Here is a 22539-nt window from a genome sequence, read left to right as displayed (position 1 = left end):
AACTCTTTGGTCACGCAAACATGACTATTGTCTTGCTTCAGGAACTGGGGTTTGTGATAAACCAGGAGAAATAGGAGTTGATTCCCTCTCAGACTATGACCTTCATAGGTTTCCTTATGAACTCCAGTGCAGCCTCCCTCAGCCTTCCAAACATGAAGGTATCCAAAATCTAGAAATAACTTGGAAAGGTTATGAGGAGGGACAGGATCTCCCTCAGACAGCTGGCCAGGATTGTGGGGCTACTATCGTCCTCGATCCAAGCCATATTCCCGGGTCCCCTTCAGTACAGCGCCCAGCAACGTTTGAAAGTCTGGCACCTCAGGCGGAGAGTAACATACTCAGAGTTGATTTCCCTCCCCTAGAAAGCGAGGACAGAATTGCAGTGCTGGATAGATCACATGGTGGCTTGGAACAGCACACCAATCTTCGGATCCTCTCCGGACCTCATTATAGAATCGGATGCCAGCCGTCAGGGCTGGGGATCCAGGTGTGGAGAAATTTGGATGGGAGGCCAATGGACTCAGCAGAAACTCAATCTGCATATCAACTGCCTGGAACTCCTGGCAGGATCCTCCGCGATCAAGTCCCTGATGCGGGACAGAGTCTCTTGTTGTGTTCTTTTGAGGATGGACAATGTGTCCGCAGTTCAATACATAAACTGCCTGAGTGGCACCCGCTCAAGAGCATTGGTAGAACTGGCTAAAGATTTGTCGCATTACTGCCTCCAACAGCAAATCTCAGTGACAGCGGAATATCTTCTGGGATCACAGAATACCCTAGCAGACTGGATCTCCAGGCACATGGAGGACACCAGCGACTGGCAACTGGACAGGAGGGTCTTTGTGGCTGTCTTGGATCGTTGGGGTCTGTGTTGAGTGGATCTCTTTTAGTCCAGACTGAACACACAACTACTGAAATACTTCAGTTGGCACCCAGATCTGGGAGTGGCAGCAGGTGGTGCATTCTTACAGGAATGGAAGCCGGAGCAGGCTTTGCGTCTCCCCCTTTCATGCTGATACCAAGAGTAACAGCTGAAGTGCGGCATCAGAGGGCATTGGTGGTTCTGACAACGCCCCTGTGGAGATCACAGGCGTGGTTCCCTGCACTGCTCCAACTCTCTAATGGCTTTTCGATCCTGAGCCCAGAGTTTCGGTGGGTACTGCTGGACCCGCAGGGTCAGTCACACCTTCTAGTTCTTCAGGGCCATCTCAAGTTCATGGCGTGGAGAATTTCAGGCGTCGATGGGGAGACAGCAGACTTTTAGAAGGGGCTGAAAAATTCATCCAACAGGATTGGGCCCCGGGGACTTGTAAAAGATATAGGTCAGCATGGAATAGTTAGGGTTGTAGGAGTGTGGAGAGACAACTGGATCTCATGGGGGTCCTAGTTAAAGATATCTGACCTTTTTTGGCAGAACTGGCTGACTCTGGCTTATCCTACTGCACAGTAAACTCCTTTAGGTAAGCAATTTTGGCGGGTCACCCTCTTTTTCATAACAAACCAGTGGGAGAACATCCTTGGGTTTGCAAACTACTACTTAAGGACATCAGGATGTCTAGACCCCCAGAACCTCAATACTCTGGTATTTGTGATGTTAACATAGTATTACATTTCTTGTCTTCATGGCAGGATAACCAATACCTTTTAAGAAAGGTGATATCAGCGAAGTTAGCTATGCTACTATGCCTCATATCCTTTAAAAGAGTTTCCGATGTGAGGGCTCTTGACATTACTGCTAGAGTGTTTTCACCAGAAGGAGTCACCTTTACTATATGTAGAAGGACCAAATGCAATACCAGGTCAGTAAAATACCAGGCTTTTGAGAGTCCACCAAAGCTGTGTGTGGTCAGATGCCTTAAGACGTATGGAACTGGTAACGTGTCCCTTTATGATAAGTTATTACACATTGGGACTCGTTTTAGGCCAATGAATCTTTTGACCCTGTTGAGAGACACCTTAGGACGAGATAGCTAATCAGCATGTCAATCAATACGTCAATAATATCATCAATATTTATCACAATAATGCATTTAATTTTAGTCAAAGACATTAATCAAGCTCAAGACACCGCCATGACCTTGCAGTCATGAATAACCACACCAGTTTAGTATGAATTTAGTGATATTTATTCCCTATTGGTTACAATACTACTAGAGAATTTATTAGTCTCAAAACCAAGAAACATAATAGCATAGTCACAATATGGCAACTCTGATAAGATTTCATCAAAGCAAGAATCACGAACATTAGAATATAGCACAGCGTGAACATAAACTATCATTAGCAGAGTATATCAGTGCATTGTTCAACAGAGCGTAGATTCAGTCATTTGTCCATATGCGCCAGTTTTAGTGAACCCCTCACCTAACCTCTAATTAGCATTGGCATGTTGGGCTTCATGCAAAACAATTTCGTAACACCAATTTGGAAAACATCTAACTATGGCTCCTGTCAAAAGAAGCAAACAAGCAGTTGGTACCTAGAAAGGAAAAGCAAACAGACAATCACAATATCATTGTCATATAGTTACCCTCCAAGTTTGGTCAGCAATCAAGCTCTGTCTTCGTCTTCAGGACATCAGTTGAATCGCCATCAGTAATTCAGCTCTGGGTAAAGGGGGCACTTCCCTCTTAAGGAGGTAAAGTGTAAATGGGTAATCTAAGGACACGGTTGGTTCTAAGTAAAATCACAATTTTAATAAACATTTCACCATTATTAGCCAGTGTCATTAGTCCCCGTATACATTGATGGCCACTCCCTGTGGTCACATTTCAAGTGCACGTTTTATCAAAACATGTTAATACATTTTCTATGCAGCATTAATATACACTAGTTCATAAACATTTCATGTTAATTATTGATTATTTAAGCTACGCTCTCTCAAAGAGATGATGGTGGAATGCTGACCACCTGGGGAGAGACAACTGTTAATTTCCATCAAGAATTCATTTAAAGCAGTACCCTTCCCTTCTATTGCAAGGTGGGTAAGGTGGATTATGGCAGAGGCAGGAATCAATGTAGGGTTTGTGGGACACACTCCACTAGAGGAGCCATGGCTTCCAAGGCGATACAGGATAGGTGGCAGATTGGAAGACATTATGAACGCGGATGACTGGTCATCCAAATCTACTTTAAAATGGTTTTACTTTAAACCGATCCATGAAGCAGCTGCTTTGGTGGTGAGTAAGCTTTGAACATGCATAATCCTCGCCTCCAGTCCTGACATAGAATGAAAAATTTCCTAGCTATTGAGAAGGAAAGTTTCAATTCTATTAAGGACACGGAAGCGAGGATTATCCCACCTGACACAGTGTACCCCTGTCCTCCTCCTGGACGGAGATCATACTAAGGACAAGCGTAAGAGGTGATATTGTGTTTCAGTATACTTCTATGATGGGTTCTTTACTGGATGATGATCCTATCTCAGATGGACTATGATGAATTTTTCATGTGAGTAATATCAAGACTGTAAAAATGTGTTTGCGTTACAAGGATTATTGTATGAAGTTATGAATTCAAGTAACCTTGAGTAGAAATTAGTAGAGAGATGGGTTTTCTCAACAATTACATTGTCTCTTTCAGGGACTGATACCACGACGAACTAATGGTGCTTGAACTTTACCGACTGCAGAGAAGTTGAGGAAGGACTCAGAGAGCGGGGAATCAGACTGTTATAGGATTGGACATTAGTTACCATGGATACTGTGTTATGAATCATGGGTAGTGTTCTGTTTTTTTCTTGTGTTGAACTTTGACCTGGCTCTTTAATAAAAGTGAAGAAGGTGATGCAAAATCCTCTCCTCCCTGTCCTTAATGGAACTGAAATTTTCCTTTTTGATAGCTAGGAAATTTCTCATTTTGTCTAATACCTGAAAGTGAAAGCTTGACAGTAACATGATAGCTGCACATTAGAAAAATAGAACTGGAGGAATTGGGTAAAATAAACTCTTAAACTCAATTTCCTCTGACCTTCTTGCGTCACGTGCGCTATTCATACCAATAGAAATTCAAAACTACAATTCACAGAAAGTGAGAAAAGCTGGGAAGAATGAACCACTGAAACGTGGAGTTGGAAAATGTCATTGCTTTGCTAGTGTGTTCTCAAATGTTAGCATGTTAAATTACAATCTTATGGTCTAGCCCAGTGTGCGTCATGTTTTTTATCTGCAGTCCAGAGTTTACAATTGTAATAGTAACCCTACCAGAGAAAAAGGGGAGTGACTGTAGACTGCCCTGATGACGATAACGATAAACCTCATCAAGAAATGTAAATGCTTTGTGATGGAAGGAAGTGAACTACAAGTACCACATTGCAATATGAATGTTCCTTAGTGCTGCTTGAACTAGTTTTAGTATCTTTAAAAAAAAACTGAAATACGAGTTGATCTTTTGTCGCTCGTATAATGAAGGCGATTGAATTTACTATAACAGAAGTGGTCACTTTGTCTATCTTTCTCACCTGCTCATAATACACGTCTGTGTACAGACTTCCGCTCCAACATGGCGATCATATTTCTCATTGGGCGGGTCAGGTCAAGACAGTCCTAGACATGGGCAGGTTAGCGTGGAGTGTTCACTGTTTATCAATCAGCGGGCGTGGTTTGTCTCAAGGGACACCCTTGATGGGCGGGGTCGCAACAAAGTCTTGACATGCCGAAGTGGGCGGGGTCATTCTGGTATGACGGAAACACAGTAGGCGGAGAAAGAATGGAAGTTCCTGTGCTCTGGTTGAGGCGCAGGTTGGGAAGACCCCAGTGTGGGCGTGTGTAGTGTGACGTCACGCGCAGGGGCGCGCCCCGCACAGGTGAGCACTCTGCCCCTGGCCGGCCGCAGTGACAGCGGGCGCCGTACGCGGGCCGGGTTCGCCGCTGTTTCAGTCTGTGGAGCGGCACCATGTCTGCGGCGCTGAGCCCAGAGCCGGCCCGAGGCCGGGCCATGCCAGCCTGGAAGCGCACCATCCTTGAACGGAAGCGGGCTAAGCTGGCCGGCACTGCCCGGGAGACATCACCCGGTCGTGGGTACCCCGGCGGCCGCAGCAGATCTCCGTCCCGGAAGCCTCCCCTCAGTCCGACAGCGGATGCTGAGCCAGGTGTGCTGCAGGAAAGCATCGGTCCGGTTCGCCAGAATCCCTTCATCCGGCTGGAGCAGGAGCGGCGGCGGCAGCAGCAGCCCCTCCGGGGTTCCCCCGGCGCCGCTACCCCCATCCAGCAATTGCTCGACATGTACAGCCATGTGCCAGGCATCCGCACCATCCGCGCGGAGAACATCCTCATCATCGAGTCCGACAACGACTACTTTGGAGGTGGCCGTGCCAGCGCAAACCCCAACCCCCTGGAAGAACTTCTGGCCCGCCGGGGCAGCAAAGTGACAGAGATCCGCGCCTCTGAGGTGGTCATTTATGAGCCCTTGAGCCGCAGCCATGAAGACCTGCTAGCCCCCGAACCTCTTGACGAGCCCCCCGGCCGTGTCAGCAGACTTCGAGCCCGGTTCAACCAGGGCAAACCCAAGCCCCAGCGCTCCCGCAGCACTGATAGCCTTCTGGATGGAGACCACTACCCCAAGCTCCGGGAGGCCCTGCCAAAGTCTGCCCCTGGCAAGTGGGACAGCGGGGATGCGGAGGGTGGCTTTCACCTTGGTGATGATGACCAACGCTTTTATGAGGACTCCCAGGGCTACAGTTCCAAGCACGGTCCGACGCGGTCTATGTCTACTCCAACCTTAGATCACAGCCCAGGCCGGTCACCCGCCCTAACCCCATCCAGCCCCTTGTCCTCTCCGGGCTCTGTTACCTCTTACTCCCCTTCATCTCCATTTGAGGCCTGGTCCCGAGATGTGTTTGAGCCCGCCCAGGAAACAGTGGCGGCCCCCAGCATTCCATCCTTCAAGGAGAGATTACAGAACTACACAATGCTTGTCAACCAACCCCAGCCACGTTCCAAGCTGAAGGACTTCTCCCAAAAAACAGGCAACAATACAATCACAGTCAACCCAAGAACAACCATCAGTTCACAGGTCAGCATTTCCAACAGTGACGAGGGTGCCTACAGAGAGGGCACAGCTCTTACAAATGGACATGCATCACATTCTGAGCTTGAGACAATAGGCAAGGAGCCTGTCAATGTTCACGATCTTCTATTCAAGACTAAAAAGGAGCATCCTAGTTTGGGGAGGACTTCAGGGGGCCATAGGCATGCTCCACCACCACTCACTTCTAATGCACATGAGCTGCCCATGGGAACCAAGACATGGAGGCCAAAGTCTGAGATTGATCTGATAAGATCAAAATTTTCTTCCAAACCAAGTGCCATAACGTCGGATACTGCTGCATTCACTCGCAAAGAAGAGCCTTCAGTTAGTGCCACTCCAAATCAACAGCACAGGGTAACTTCTTCCACCAGCACCAACAGCACTTTTGAAATTAAACCAGCCCCTAAGCCAGACCTTGCCAGCATTCCAGATGGCGACATCCAAGCAAAAGCGCTGGCAAATATTAGGATGCAGTCAAAAAACTCATTTGTCTTCATTCCGAAGAAGAGGTCCGAGACGTCCCTGTCTGCTCAGGAGCACCAGAAAAAGTCTTCTGAAAAGCCAAACCATGGTTCTTCCAACTTTGCCAGTCACCAAAGTGAGTTCACGTTTTTGCCCCTGGAGAACGGCAGCGCTTTCGGCGAAGATGACCTTGATGCTCAAGTTCTTTTGACAAAGAAGCGTATTTTTGATGATGCTGGTGTAACAATCTCGAATGGAAAGTCTTCCGCAGAAGAGACTCCCCCTATACTCCCTTCCCTCTCCGATTTTGACTGGTCCAGTGGCTTAATAACATCAACTACAGAGAGCCATTCATCTGCTTATCAACCTGAAGAGGTTGAATATTTCAGTAGCCTCCAGGATGATGAGCCGGAGGAAAATTTGATGATTCCTGTAACCAGCATCCATGGTGAAGAGTTGAGCAAAACTGAGCTTCCTGTAACGTATATTGATGACATTGTTGGTTCAGAGGACAGAGAGGCCAAATCAGATTCGAAGTCTGACACTTTTGTCCCTTCCTACCGACCGCACAGTGGGCCATCTGAAATTCATTTCAAAGGAGGCAATACGTTTACCATAGTGCCCAAGCGAAAACCAGTGATTTCCCAGTACGAGACCTTAAGTGAGCTAGGCAGGGAGCAGGAGGAAGATGAAGAGGATGATGGTGGCTCAAAAAACAAATCCAGTGGTGGTTCTGATGCCCCGTACTCTGAACTGGGCCTGGTGTTAAAAAAAAGATACCCCACTGTCGACGAGATCGAAGTGATTGGCGGTTACATGTCTTTGAAGAAGTCCTGTCTGGCCAAGAATGTATCAACCAGAAAAAAGGTAATGCTTGCACGATTGAGATTGAGGACACCCTCCAGAACGTAGTAGACACTGTCCTGTGTATAGAGAACACATTCTCTTACCGAACATTCTGCAAAATATATCGGTCCGTGTTTAGGTAGACTTGTATTTATATTGTATTGTGTTGTGCTTAACTAAAATTCGGCTGTTTGGAGGCGCATTTCAGATGTCCACGTTGGATTAATTTAGCCATCTCATTGTGAGTTGCAGTGTTTATTTAAGCTTAAATGCAGCCATTTCAGCAGTTACAGCGGTGGTCGCTTCATCCAGTGGCCACTTTTTTGGGCTTGCCCCTCTGGGGTACAGTATTGCCGCGGATCACAAGAGGGAGCATGTTGCAAACTAGACGAACACCAAAGGCCTCAATTATCTGCTACATTTACTGAAGGCAGAGGCCGTCTCGTCTGTAAGGCTCACTTTTTAATCAGGTGCATGCCCACAAGGTGTTATTACTTTTCTTAGCCTTTCAGTGTCGTAATTTACTTTTTTGCCTTTAAATCTGTTTTGCATTTCTGTTTAAATGTTTTCCATCTGCTGTGCGCTTGCCCCTTGTGTACGTGTGGAGCTCAGCGTTTCATGAGAAACAGTGCTGGTGCACATACAAACAACGGATTATGGGATCATGGCCTCGATGTGGTGTTGCACACATTGTGTAAGAAAGGACTCAGTTTAACTCCTAGTGCTGTAATCTAGGGCTTCGATTGATGCTATTTTGGGTGCCTTGTATTACCGGTGCACATTGGCGGCGTGCAGCTTTAAATAATTCCTGAGACATTTCCATTTTAGCCTGACTTGCTGCCAAGTGGTGTGAAAGATTTATACAAGGCCTGCCTGTGAGCCCGGGTGCTGTACTTTGCAAGGTGGGGTGCGCAGGCTGTAACGCGTTCTGAGACTATCAGACCCAGTTTGATTCTATGGTGGACCTCCGCATCAAGAGGCCATACCAGTAACGTAAAGTGTGCTAAAATATGAAATATACTCAATTCGAAAATATGTCGACATCAGTGCACAAAACATTTTAATAATAAGCTTTGTGTATTTCTTTCAGAATCTTCCGAGAGGGCATGTTAGACCCAGTGCCTGATTAACAAAGATCTCAAACAGCTTAGCAGCCAAAACAATAAATCTTTGAAGTAGCCCGAATTGTATTATGGGGGTTGTCTTAGCAGGGACTGTGGATGTTTGTGTTCTGTGATGTATTTAAATCCCTGTGATGCCAGTGTTTATAGGCTCTGTTTGAGTCTTTTTTGTGAGGGGGATTTCGAGCCGGGGGAGTAGTAATATTCTGAAGTGTATAGCATTGACTCCACTTTGCAATGTGCCCATTAGAGTGCGGAGTGTGCACGTTTATTCCTACGTGCACCTTTAGACTCCCTACTAGGAAGCCTACTGTTGGTCACTGAGGGCCAGGGGTTGTGCTATATTTGCAGGATGTCCACATTAGAGGTGTTTGTGTACTGTACATTTAAATAGTAGGGCGCCCTAGAGCAATCTCGCGCTTCCCGGGCGAAGGGAATATCCTGGCTAGGGGTGCGATATGGTAACATTTTCCAGTAAGGATATCCTTGTGTGGTCTCTTTGCATTTGTCCCCAGTCCGGCACCTGCAGCGAAAGTGTCTTTTTATGCGTGGAACTAAATCGCAAAAGGACTGCTTGCTGAATGTTAGGTAAATGGAGGGCACTTTACTGAAAGAATAAAGGATATATGGAGAATCCAACATATGCAGCCGTTTGTCAGCCGAGACCCTGGCCTGAGTAATAGCTCGCATGCTAGTGCAAATCGGGGTCACCCTGGGGGTGGCGGATGATGGCTTTATATCCTTGTAAAATGTGATTAATGTGAACTTTCGCTTAACACAAGGTCCAAGCCAGTTTTTTTTTTTTAAAGTAATTTGTGGCATGTTCCTTTTGGCGAGTGTCAGAAATTCGTGCTAGAAAAGAACATTTTCCAGTTTCGGGAGTGAGGTGAGATTGCCTGGGGACGAGGTTGCATTTGAAGAATTTGGTGCCCAGTGAAAGGTCAGGATTGTTGTTTGAAAAGAATACGGGAGAGCGACGTCGAGACAATTCCGAGTCCGTTCTGTGTCCGCGTGCTTGGAACACCCATGTATAAATACACAGCAGTAGCATGCCAAGAGTGGCACATTCAAGCAATGAGACCCGCCCTGCTATTGTTAAACAATCCAAACCACGTGGGTTTAATCCCAAAACGTTTCCTCCTAGGCTGCCAGGCAAGGTGGGGCATCGCCCGATGTGGAGGTGAGCTGATGCACATCACGAACTGTGGCATCGTCATCTGAGCTAAGTTATTCATATAAACCCGTTCTGGGCTCCAGCTGGAGTCAAGAACCATTGCATGGGTCCTCGTGGATGCAGTCGTTGTTTGTTTATTTCATGGATGCCCCCGCTAATCAAGAACTGGGATATGCTTTTCGGAGCCAAGTATTTCATAGAAACCTGGTCTGGCTTCTTAGGCTAACCAAGAACAATTAAGTGGCTTCTCGTAGACATATTCTTGTATATATATTAGAGAAGCCTAACATGCATCCACAAGAACAATCTAGAAGGAAAATCTGCCTTTACCCTGCCCTCCTGGATTTATGTGGCTAGTGTACACTAGGTCATATACCCTGATTCGGAGTATGTAACACATTGTTGACCAATATGTGTGTACCCTTATGGGTTGTATCGGGATCCATACTATATAGGCGGGTTCTTCTCTAATTTCAGGTTATTTGGGAATATCTGATTTCCGTTAGTTCTTTGCCCTGCCCCACGGTTTTATATTACTGGGGGGGGGGGGGGGGGAGACAACCGCGCATTGAACTAACTCATTGCACAATTCTCGCTAAAGAATCCAAATTCCCTCAAGAAGAGGGTCTTCTTCAGTGTACCTGAATGTAAAAAAATGATCAGCTGAAGTCTAATTTTTGTCCTGGGTGTTTTCCTCAATGGCATCAGAGTAGAACTAATTTCAAAAAAAGAAAAAAACAGTCTTATTTCTTTTGGCTATTGTTGTGGTGTTCTTCCGGCACCATGCACCGGAAGCATCTGGATACCCATTGGTAACATGCACTGTACTTGCTGTGTACTTGTAGAAGGTTTTAGCATTCACGGTCTCTTCTTTGTATGAGGATCCATGTAAACAGTCTCTTGTCGACAGTTACTTGGTTATGATTTCTTTCAAAGCGGGTGGTCCAGGAAGGCCACGTCCAAGATTTTCAGAACGTAAAATTAAGATAACTGCACATGCACTGAATCTTAACGGCCGTCACTTACTTCTTTGAAAGTCTGGCAGTAACCCAGCCGACCTGGGCCCACATAGGATACTCTTGCGTACACAACTCAGTGCACACCTTTTCTTTCTTTTTTTCTTTGTTTTGTACGCCTGGATTCTTCTAAATATTTTCTTCTGTACACGGTTCCATGCATGCACCGATGATGGGTTGTTTTTCAGAGTTGGCTTGCTTTTATTTTGTTTCTTTCGTGTAGGTCAGGTGCTCAGAATAGATGTTTGATCAGTTAGCAGGTTGTGAGTATCACTGCAAGATACGATAAATGTTTCCTGTCCCTAAGTGGAGGGCGCGTCCATAAACTGCCAGTGTGATCAAGACCGGAACAAGTCACACTCTTCTGGAATGCTGACGCGATCAATATTGTACAGCCTGGGAGGGGTGCTGCAGTCTGAAGTACACCAGCTCCCGGCTCGCCTGCGACAGGGCACGTGTCCGATCAAATCCAATTTACATACATATGCATTTGGAATTAAAAAGAAATTAGAACATTACTTTCTCGTTTGTTGTCAAAACAATCCAAGCCCTGCTTTTAACCAAATCTAAGTTATGTAACATTTCCTGAGTATCATTGCTGTGAGTGCGGCTCCCGCTAGATGCGTGTCGTCAGTAGATGATATATCTCAAATAGGGAAGGTCACAGCGTGAGCTAAGGGCAGTCATTGGACTATCGGCGTTCACTAAAGGATGCTTGGTTAAGTGATATCCACGAGGCCATGAGTTAGGGTCGGTCACTGAAATTTCAGTGCGCATGAAAGGATGCTTAGCGAAGTGACGGGCTGCGGAGCGTTAGCCATGGTCTCTGAAATGTCACAGCTCACTAAAAGATGTTTACTAAAGTACACGGGGCCTCCGTGCAGTTATCTTCTGGATGAATACGTGACAGTTCATCCGGGTGAACCTGCCTCCAATTTCTGACCTGGGTACTAAACTTGCCACAAGTACTCCGTAATCGTGATTCTCAGGCCTATACTATAACTACGTAAAATATAATTGGATTGCGAATGAATCCTATTCTGTGTCTATTAAATTACACTATATTATTCTCTTACGTCTTGCCTCGAGAAGAGAATATCCGGTCTCTCCTTCCCGCAGTTGATGTTTCACTAACCTACATACGCTTATCGTCTTTTTCAGACAACACACACTTGGCTGACACTCGCTTTTTCAGCCTGAAGCAAACCACAGATTTGCAAGTCCTCTGCAGCTCTGCTCAACACAAGCATTTTCATCTTTGTTGCCCGTAAAACGTCTCTTATTGAAATTAGTACTACAGTAACATGGCTTCCCAGTCTTTGACTTCTGCTTTTCTTAACCGTGCTGCACTTTGGCAGACCACAGTTTGACAACCACATGCCTCCATAGACCTTTCACATCATGCAATGTTGAATATGTCGGTACAAACCGCTGCTTGCGTCTCTCTGCATTGTCTCCGCTCCCTCGGAGGCCTCCCTTCTGTGGAGATATTTATGATGGTCAGTCTCAGCGGTTATTGGAACCGATGATGAGAGTAGGATGATCTCGAGCTGCCACAAATCACTTTATCCAGGTGGACATAATGGGATTATTTAATATATTTTTGCGAGACTGACGTAATAATGGATACTTCCCTTATTTTGTGTTATGCAAGCTGTTAAGTTTTTGCCTTTTAACATAACGCAAAATGTCATGTGATTTTTGCCTAGAAAGATTGTTCAAGTGGAAAAGCACTAGCTAAGCTTTTTTTTTTTTCTCCTCGAGTGAGAAAATTCTCTCAAGTAACTCGCCCACTGCGATCTCACATTACTTTTTTGTGCGAGCCATACTCTCATAGAAAAAAGTTACTCAAGATACTAGTAAAATATATTTTGCGTAACAGTGGAAAAATTGTTTTCTTTGCAAAACAAAATTGCATACAACTTATCGTTACCAATTCTTTAAAATATACAGTGAGCTTTAACTCTATCCAGAGATGTTTTTGTGTCCCACCTCATGTTATTAGCTGTTGGATGTCTCCTTCCACCTCCTAAGGACCACTTTCATTAGAATGCAAGAGGACTGTTATATCCGAAGAGTAAACTTGATCATCACACTACTTGCCACATTCAATTTTTTATTTTCTGTGTAAATTTTATGCAGAAAGAAATCCTATTTTGCTACCCCAGCGACCCCCGTATGTATTAGAAATACCAACAGAACTGGCTTTACGTCCTAAACATCATTTGTGCATGCAAGAACATCCAAAACAGATTTGTGATTGCCTGATGGTACAAGCCAGACCGACTGTCTGTAATAGTGCTTGTTTTTAGAAGTCTTCCTTCTGTCCTTGGATTTATTTCTTTATTCTGACATTATTTTCTGCCCCAGCCTAAGCTTTACCTGTCGAACCTTGCGGTGCATCTCCCTTTGCACATCACCAAGTATGCAAAAGTCTACTTGAAGTACTTCATTGGCCACGTTTTTGTGTCTCTGCTGGAAACAACCTGCATTAACGAAATGTGAGACAGGAGCACCACAGTTAAAGGTCCTTCCACGGTCCTTCTGCTTACCAGTCATCGATAGGTCAGTTTCCAAGTTTAAAGAGCTACAGGAATGTATGTATGCCCACTACATTTCAGGAATATTATTTTTAACTTATTTTGCTGTTCTTAATTGATGTACATTTTGTTGCAGAGTTAAATAAGTGTATGTCACTTGCTTTATACAAAGGGGTGTTGTGTATTTTACATGAATGCAAGTGTGCACGTGTAATGCTTGCACTATAATATTTAAAAAAGGCATATGTGTTCTGCCGTACACTTAAATATGTATGCACGTGCTCCGTGCATGCTTTCAGTTCTTTAAGAAGGTATCATTTGTAAACTTATGTCCAGTAGGTAAACACCGTTTAGAACTGTTGTTTCTCAAGTATGTTCACGTGTCAAGAATACACGTTTATATTCAAGGAGGTGCAAGTTGACTTGAGGAATGTAATTTCAGCAGGTTTCGAGCAGTTAGCCAGGACCTCATAAACGCTTGATACCGTTCCTATGGGCTCTGTTTATTTTTGGACTTCATAAAGCCTTTACAGGATATGCAGTCTCTTTCTCTGCACTCACTTGAAGAGTCACGCATGCAACACAGAGTCACTATGTATGAGGGGTTATGCTGAGAGAACATCTGCGCTTTGGTGGGCAGGACTGAAATGGGAACCCAAAGCAGCCATGGCAGACTTTGTCAGATCAGCCCCGATATGGTGCTTAGCAAGTGCAGTGTTCGATCCTGACCACTACAATAGGGCTTTGCCCCACCCCCCCACCCACAAAGAAAATTTTGGAAAACATGGTGCATTCTAGAACACATTCTTCATTATATAGTCAGTTGTGTTATTTTTTTAAACCTAGTAAATGACCTTACAGTGCACTAGGATAAAACAATCTGTATTGGATCCCTCCAAAGATTCTCTCACTATCACCCTCCAGCAGTGCATCTCATCTCTCCATAGCCCCTTCTCACACGTATTTCATTTGTTATAGTGCCTCTCATACCAGTGTAGGGTGTCAGAGCACTTTACATCACACACACACAGACAATGAATCATACATGTGTAAATCAGTATATAGAAAATGTTACATAAGACGAAGGGGGCTACAAGGTGTAGGATTCGCATGTCCTCCATGCTGTTAAGCTTTTTTAAGAGTGTGGTTTACCAGACCAAGCAAACTCAGGTTTCAGAACGTAGCACTGTGGTTAGGGTTGACTTCACTAATGATAATTTATTTTTACCCAAGCAAACCCTCTTTAGCAAAATTAGGATCATGAAAGGCTGGAGAAAACTTGACTTTCTAACCTGTACCATGCAGTTTGCATGCAGCACGTTGATGGCAGTTCATTGCTCACTGTGCTAGATTATGTAACATATGAACTGCAATGTAACAAAATGATCTCTTACAAGAGCCGTAACCCACTGAGCTATGCACATAAAATACTGTTCTGTAATCTGCATAGTACACGGTCTTTCCATCTGGCATATTAATCCTCTACACTACCTTAGATGAGTCAAAAGTGCCATTAGACAAAACTCCACTCTCTCTCCAGCCCGTACCTTAATCACCAAAGTTATCTTGGCATTTTTATTATTACCTGATATACAAGGAACCCTGCACTGCTTTTAAACCGCTGCAGTACCACATAACCGTCCCCCAGTAACTCAAGCGTACACCACCCTTCAGCCTCCCGGGGAAACGCCAGATGCCCGGTACAGCCAATCTGGCCTTGTGGGTACATTGTCCATCGGTTCTTTCACTTACACTTGTCTACCACGTAGGAAGGTCTAGGAGACCAGCCACAGCGAAGACACAAGCGCATGGCCTGGTGAACTGGAGAGTAACATTGTTTAGGAGCATAAAACAATCCCTCAAGCCAGAGTCCACCAGTTCAATAAATGTATGTAACATGGAGGGCAGCAAAGATACTGACTCCTAAATTCTACTGCCTACCGTGCAAAGGCCAGGCCCTGCTAGTAGCAACTGTGGTAGAGGATGCGGCCTAACGGCTGCAGCTGCCGACTTTAAAGCTGGGGAACCTGGTTCGAGCCCAGCGTCCGCTCAACATCCTGTGATTCTGGGCAGATCAACTTAATTTCCATGCGTCTACCGAAAATGAATGTGTTCTTGTGTAACTGGTGCTCTTCTGCTTTTCGTGACTTCCGGTCATTTGACGTAGCTCTTCCTGTGGAGTCCCTCCTAACTGCCTTGCACCTGCGTGCGTTCATTCCATGCTCTCGTGAGAGGGTGTCCTAGTTAGCACTCGAGGCAACCAGGAGAGTGCAGGACCTCGTGTAGACTTTCTCACGGCACTAGCTGACCACCTGTTCTGCAGTGTTGCGGTATCCTAACAAGATGACACGCAGCCTGTGCTGTATTGAAATCCGGAATTAATAAACGATTGCCATCAGCTGCCAAGACTCAGAACGCAGCAATTCACGTGCTAATTGTAGGGTGAGGGTGATGTACCTGCGCCGCGCTCGTGAAAGTACCTCACGTGTTGGAAACCTGGCGTCCCGTTGCTCATTTGTTCTGTTCACGTGGAGCTACGGGCCGGTCGTTTCCGGCTCCCTGGTTGGAACTTAAGAGTTTGAGTGGTGATTGGTTGGTACAACAGGTTAGCTCCGAAGCTAACCTCCGTGAAAATGAATAATCATTTCCTTGCTAACTTCTACATGTTTGTGTACTTGCAGATCGCTTGCAATTCAGTTTTACCATGCGGTTTTGTTTTAAGGTACCCTACCACTAGTATGCCATTTGTGTGTGTGTTTTTCACGTGTTTTGCGTTCCTTTTATTTTTGTGTTGCCTGTGCTTTTTTTCTTTTCGTTTTATATAGCGCGAACCGGACCCGAAGGTATTGGAGCGCATCACATAAGCACCAGTTACTTTTGTTTTATTCCTTTGTCCAGGGATCAAACATATTGATAGGTACAAAACCATCGGAAAACAGGCCACATCCACGTTTGATGTGTTTCATTTGTGTCTCTGGTGTTTTTGTGGTGAAACTGCTTCTTTCGGTGTTCTCATATTTGTCATTAAAAAAAGTTTGTCTCAGAACAGGTGTGAAGATAGCAAGACCTCCTTTAAGTTGGGATGGTTGAAGTTAAGCCAGTGACCTAGTCCAGCGGTTCCCAATCTTTTGACTTCTGTGGTCCCCACTTTATCATTAGTGGAACCCAGGGATCCCCACTGAATCATTATTGGAATGCGGGAAACCCCCCTACCCCCACTGAGCCATTACTGAAAGCTGGGGACCTAATCTGGTGATAATTAATTTTTTTAAGCAGTCACAGGCCCCCTGATGCTGCTTGGTGGCCCCCCAGGGGTCCCCAGACCACAGGTTGGGAACCACTGACCTAGTCCATAACTGGTGTGGCAGATGCAGAGCAAACACCAAGACGAAGCTGGAGACTAAGCAGCGTAAGTAGCCTTCTGGGCGTGCTCGGGAACAACATGATCAGATGTCCCTCTGGTCCACATTTGCAGTTGTTTTCTATTTGCACAAATTTTGAAGGCACGTTTTTCGCACATTGTTTGCAATCCGCCTTGCCTCAGAGTGAAGAGCCTATGACAATTCTTTAAATTTGTGCTGTGCTGCTACGTTTTATATAGGCTTTATATCTAATGATTAACATTCTTAACCAACACTTTGATGCCAGAATAAGCTGCCTTTTCAGCTGCAGCAAAGTTCAACTGGCCAGTTTGCTAAAAGAAAGAGTGTTGAGCGCCGTTGCCATGGTGACTGTTCCTGTGCCATCACATATTTATTTATGTGGTTTTGTACAGCACACGCAGGCCAGTTGGTAGCTCTGAGATTGTAAATTTGTGAGGTTCTGCCACCTTCTTCGAAGGGTGGTTGTGACTTCAAGATTGGGTGACCTATTCATGTTCCAAGTTTCATGTCCTCTGGCAACCCCGCGCGGGTATCTAGACAGCTAGAGAAAGGCTGGCAGTGGGATCCTTGCACTCAAATGGCTTTTCCTCCACGTTTCTTCATTTTGAAGCTTGAGGGTTGTCATCAGATTTGAGTTTCTAAAGTGGCAGAGAGGTTGGAGAGAAATCCTGAGAATATCTTTCTTATTTTTTTACTTCATTTTTGTTTTACTGGAAGCCAGTGGTGTGTGCGCTTTAGAGCTCTGTGTGATGTGACCAGATTTCATCCAATGGAGGCAAATCTGATCATCCCGATTCTGGATTCTCTAAAGTTTCTGAATCTCGTTTTTAGTGGGCTCCGGTGTGTACTACATTGCAATAGTCTAGTTTTGATAGTATGAACACTCTTATTAACTGTCTGTCTTGCTTTTCTTCCAGTAAAGGAGAAGGTCTATAAGTATCATGAGTTACAGTTTGGTGATTTGTATGACCATTGAAATGTAGCAAGAAAAGTCGTGTCGGATCAGGTGTCTGGCTCCATTATTCTAGAATGGGAACTGGAGTGCCTAAGCATCTAAGGTCTTCAAAGGCAAATGTTAAGCTGAAGCTGTTACTCAACACAGGGACCTATTGAGGCCTAAGCAGCTCTCACATATCTAGTAGATGTTTTCTGAGAACCCCCTTGACCTTACTTTGATCATTTCTGTTTTCTTATTTGTAGTTTAGTCTCGATACGTTTGGGATTGCACAGTGTACTGCACATTTAGGTGTTCCAGGGATCTCATGGAGTCATTGAAGAGCAATGAGGATAAAGAAGGCTTTGGTGGGGCACTAACAGGGATATGTTTTTCTGATGAGTGCCAAATTCTAATTTGCTGGCAGCAGCAGGTGTGAAATTAATGTATCTATTGCTCGTAATAAAGCATCTTGTGTCATGGATGTCAAAATAGGGGATCATGATAAAGGGTCTTATGATGGGCTCATAATATCTTGTGTTGGGGGTTCATGAAGCAAGGTCTTTGGTCTGGGAACCATGTTGGATTGCGTTTCCCGTGTGCTACAATAGTGGTCTCTGAATAACAGACTGGGAGAAAACACATTGCATTTTTCTTTGTAGAGTGCTTCCATTAGCTTAGCTCTTTATATCGTGAGTGCATTTTCATTTTCTTCCTTTTTATATGTTTTTAAGCCGTTCCCATTAAATCAGTCAGGAGGCTGCAGTGATGACAGCAAACTCTGTGTATTTTCTGAAACCATCATACTACTCTATCCCTAAATTCAATAAGCTCCATACTGAGACAATCCTTTATAGTAGGTGACTCATGTTGCATGCTTTCCGCCAGAGCAATTTTTTTTGCCCCTTCCCTATCATAGTCTGAAAAAGGCTGATGATGTTGTTCTTCACGAAACTCCTCCGGTATAAGATTCAACACATTTTGGTGCACTGCCTGTCATAGAACCCTAAGAATCTGACTGCTATATGTATCTGTCCACTGCACGCTACACGTTTCGTCCCCTCTGCCCTTAGTGCTGCCTTCTGTATATCTCTTCATGCTCTCCTTTTTTGAGAAATGTTACATTCACAACACCTGTCTCACTGTCATGCACTCTAGCTTCTCCTTTCCATTCATCGCCCATTCTCTTAAACTCTTACATACCACTATTTGCTTGCTTCCTGCCATATGCTCCCTGTGACGCAGATGGCTTACTATATTGTCTGTCACCTGCGCGCTATTACGTGACAGGCTTAATTGCTGCTCCTTCCAATTGTTTTGCTTTCCTCCTATTATAATGGATTGTTTATCACTTAGCAGCTTCTGTTGATGTAGGTTCTCCTTCGCCTGCAGTAGTCCAAGCATGCATCTGCAACCTGTTACATTACAGGGGCAGCTTGCATCACTCCTCTGTGCTCAGAAAGGTTGTTGGAGCAGCTGCTTGCACTTCCTTCGCTGCCCATGACTGTGCACCTGATTTCTTCCCATGACGCTTCCCTGTTTGACTCCCTCTCTGTCTACTTCAACCCCTCAACATACCCACCCTTTGGATCTCATATGACATTCTGTCAAGCCTGGACCCATCCTGCCATCCAGAGGACACAGCACTATCCAGCATTGAAACTTTTACTGCTAGTGCTTTCACTCTAGAAAACATCTGATTAGGTGCACCCCGACCCTCCCGCCCCCCCATTCCAGAGCTTTTCTTTGTTTGGCCAGTATCCAATGACATTGTTAACACACATCAATTCTTTAACTTGCTTATCGCCCATTGTTGGCACTTCCACTCCCTGGAAATTAACTTCCTAAATGGTCTCCCCTGCCCATCCTAGATACCCGAGACTTCTACAGGCCCTCTTTCAGGATACACTCTAGAAATCTGGCCCAAATCATACACTGTAGAAAACAAACGGTTCCTCTGAAGATCTGTGCGCCTCAGCCTCCACCCTCTCTTCACCAATAACATCCCAGAATGAAGGCAACCTCGGGAAGATGTGGGGAAACTCGTTTTTGCTAAAAAATGTTTTTTTTTTTTTTCTTTTTTAAAGCTTAATCTCAAAATAATATAATAGTAAAGGCAGCTTCACTTTTTGTGGTTTTGCCAGCCAAAAGCTGGTTCTCTCAAAGATGCTAATTAACTGCACTGCAGACTATACAAGTGATTGTTCCTAATGTTTTCAAGAAGTCCAGCGCTCGCCATCGTCAAGCGACGAGAACGGTGGAATGCCTGAAAGAGGGACTGATCAAACATCCCTTTGTCTATGTCGGAAGGAAGTAGCCAATTTGTCAGCATTGATAGATTGCCTTATTTTTGGTCTTCTTCCATTTTCTGTATTGCAGTTGTTGCTCCTGTTTAAATGACTTTTTCCCCACCATGATCATTTTGCTCTTTGTTATTCCCATTACGTCATTCCACTGGATTTTCCTATAGTTGTACACGGCGGTAGTGCTGTTGCCTTTGTAACCGCTTTTCATCCCTTTTTGTCCGGTCTGTTCTGCCAAATAAGATTGCAGTGTGATTTTGTTAATATACTTTCAGTCTCTAATAGTTTTAATATCTACCAGGATGTCCTGTGCGTGATCTGTTTACATCAAATTGAGGGTCCCATGATAAGAAGAAAGATTAACATAAGAGGTCTCCCCACAGAAATGGGAGTATTTTGTGTTCGCTAGGTATATGCACAGAGCTGTGTGTGATCTATAGATCAAAGGATAATCAAGCAAGTATCATTAAGTTGGGTAAAAGGATTTATTTTTGAGTTTTGTTGTGCATTAGCTTGTTGCCACTCAGACTCTGTTATCCCTGTTGTGTATGTTTGTGGGAGTGAGTATTTTGCCAGCTGTTCTACAGCCTGTAAATTTAGGTTTGCATGGGTTGGTTCCGTATGTGTGTAGTAAATTTGTACAAGGCCATCCTGGCTCCTTGTGGCATAACCAGTGTTTCTGGTTGCCTTATGCTCCTGGGCGTAACTTGGTCAGTTTGATTGGGGGTGGGTGAGCTTCAGATTTCCAAACAATCATGCTGGGACGTCTTATTAAACCACATATGATAAGCAAGACATGAGGGGGGGGGCTAAGGGGTAATGGAAAAAGAGAGGAGTGCAAATTGGTAGCAGTACTTAAAGCGCAATGTTTTTCATGCTAACCGCTATTGTTTAAGGCCTTCAAAACAAACGGGAGAGAGTGTATGTGTTTTTGCCAGTGTGTGGATGTAAAAATCCCTGATAGACACTTTACATGACAGGACTGAAGGCACTTGTATTCAACTGTTTACTACAGAATACATTTTATATTGGGGTGTAAAATTTCAACCCACACCGGAGCTACGCCCTGGGTTTGCATCTTGAATAGAAGGTCACACTCCGAAAAGGTTGACGTGCCCTATGATTGGAAAGATCATGGGAAAAAAACATTTTTTTTTATTTTTTAAATCGATTGGCAATGCAGTTCTTAGATAACAGTGATTGCTACTTCATTATACGTTACCATGATTTCTCTAATCCTCTGTGTATAAAATCTTCTATAAGTAATTTTCAAAACATTATCAGAATTATTGAAGTGTAACACTCAAAAAATTAACTTGTGTCGTCCTTATCCATCTCTTCCTTATGGGAATGCATTGGGGGTGCAGATTAAAAGAAAAAGGAAAAAAAAGCAAATCATCCTGAATCGTAGCATTGTATATTATGTGTGGCTTTCCAAAGACTTTTTAAAACCAAAACTAGAAGTCTTGAGCTCAGGATTACATTAAAATGATTGACAGAATTGATGGAGCAAGCTGATTAGCTAACTTTATGCCCCTGAAATAATCAATCAAAGAACCAAGGCCTTAATAATGCCCTACTTTGTACTCATCAGTGACACACCAGAACTAGGCTGTATGCTTTCTGCAGTCTGCTGTGTCACTTCAAAGCTTACTCAGCTACACCTACTGGTATTGATGCCTGATTTTTGTTGTTCTTTTTTTTTTTGTATAGAATTTTTGTAAAATTGTTTGACAATTTTTTTTTTTCTGGGTAGAACTTTCCTAAAACTCGACGCTTTTTTTATATGATTTTTTTTCCAGATAAGCTTCACACCTAATTATCATGTAGAGTGCTGACTGTGGCCTTATGACTGTTTTAGCTGTCTCAGTCCTTCTACCCCGCAACATCAGGGTTATGAGGACCTGGTTGCCATAGGGAAGATGCTGCAGTGTTTGTGGCATCTGCTAATTTGTGCGCTTCTTAGTCTATAAATAACCACATCAGGTCTGGAAGAAGGAAGTGAAAACAGATTAATACTTAGAAAAAATGCTTAAACCCTGCACAACAGTTACTAAGTTACTAGGGTTTGAACCTTTGGAATTTGTTTTTAAAGGTCAAACTGCGCGTTTTTACAGCCCACATTTGAAGGCTGGCTTGTCTTCTAGAAAAAAATATGCGCAAGTGTTGACTTTCTTTAGAACATAAGGTCCTTTTTGTACACAAGCCATTTCATTCAGTGAAAGAAGCAGTTTATTATTGCTGGTGGGCGTAGCCCCCATTCGTAATTTAAGAGTGAATTAAATGCTCTTCAACCATTCCAACTCTCCACTGAGCACTTACAATTCCTTAATATCATACCGACAAATTAAGGTCTTTCTCATGCGGGTGTGTGATGAGTTTATCCTCAAAAGGGTCTACAATAAACCCTTTAGGGAAGTACTGTAGGCGGTTATCAATACCCAAAGAGGTAGGGGGTGTAACAGCTTGATATTGTAGCAAGTAAAGGGGCTGCTCTGAGATTGTGTTTGATCTGTTGCCTGCAAGATCTTGATGCCGCTAGTTAAATTGCCTGTCAGTAAACCAAGTAACCAGTAAAGAAAGTACATGACTGATCTACTACCATTCTGCAGGCAAAACATGTTTATCTCTAATGGGCTAAAGCTGCTGCTTGCGAGAACTGTCAACCATTTCATGTTTAGTGCTCTGAAGACTATTATTGAAGTGTATAAGATTGACTGCTCATATTTCGGG

The 22539-nt window shown here is 44.2% G+C and overlaps 1 protein-coding gene across 2 annotated transcripts in view; it reads left to right on the top strand.

The window, feature by feature from the left end:
- The first annotated feature begins 4687 nt into the window (after positions 1-4687).
- Positions 4688-22539, top strand: part of TPRN (taperin) — a 111600-nt gene continuing 93748 nt past the window's right edge. The window contains exon 1 of one of the 2 annotated variants that reach the window (XM_069241326.1): positions 4688-7356. In XM_069241326.1, the coding sequence (XP_069097427.1) occupies positions 4894-7356 (2463 nt within the window). In that variant the 5' untranslated portion in view covers positions 4688-4893. The remainder of the gene's footprint in view (positions 7357-22539) is intronic. The other variant, XM_069241327.1, reaches the window with a different exon arrangement.

The sequence above is a fragment of the Pleurodeles waltl genome, chromosome 6 (genome assembly GCF_031143425.1).
Source record: "Pleurodeles waltl isolate 20211129_DDA chromosome 6, aPleWal1.hap1.20221129, whole genome shotgun sequence".
NCBI classification, from domain to species: Eukaryota; Metazoa; Chordata; class Amphibia; order Caudata; family Salamandridae; genus Pleurodeles; species Pleurodeles waltl.
This window is presented reverse-complemented; position numbering and strand designations above follow the sequence as displayed.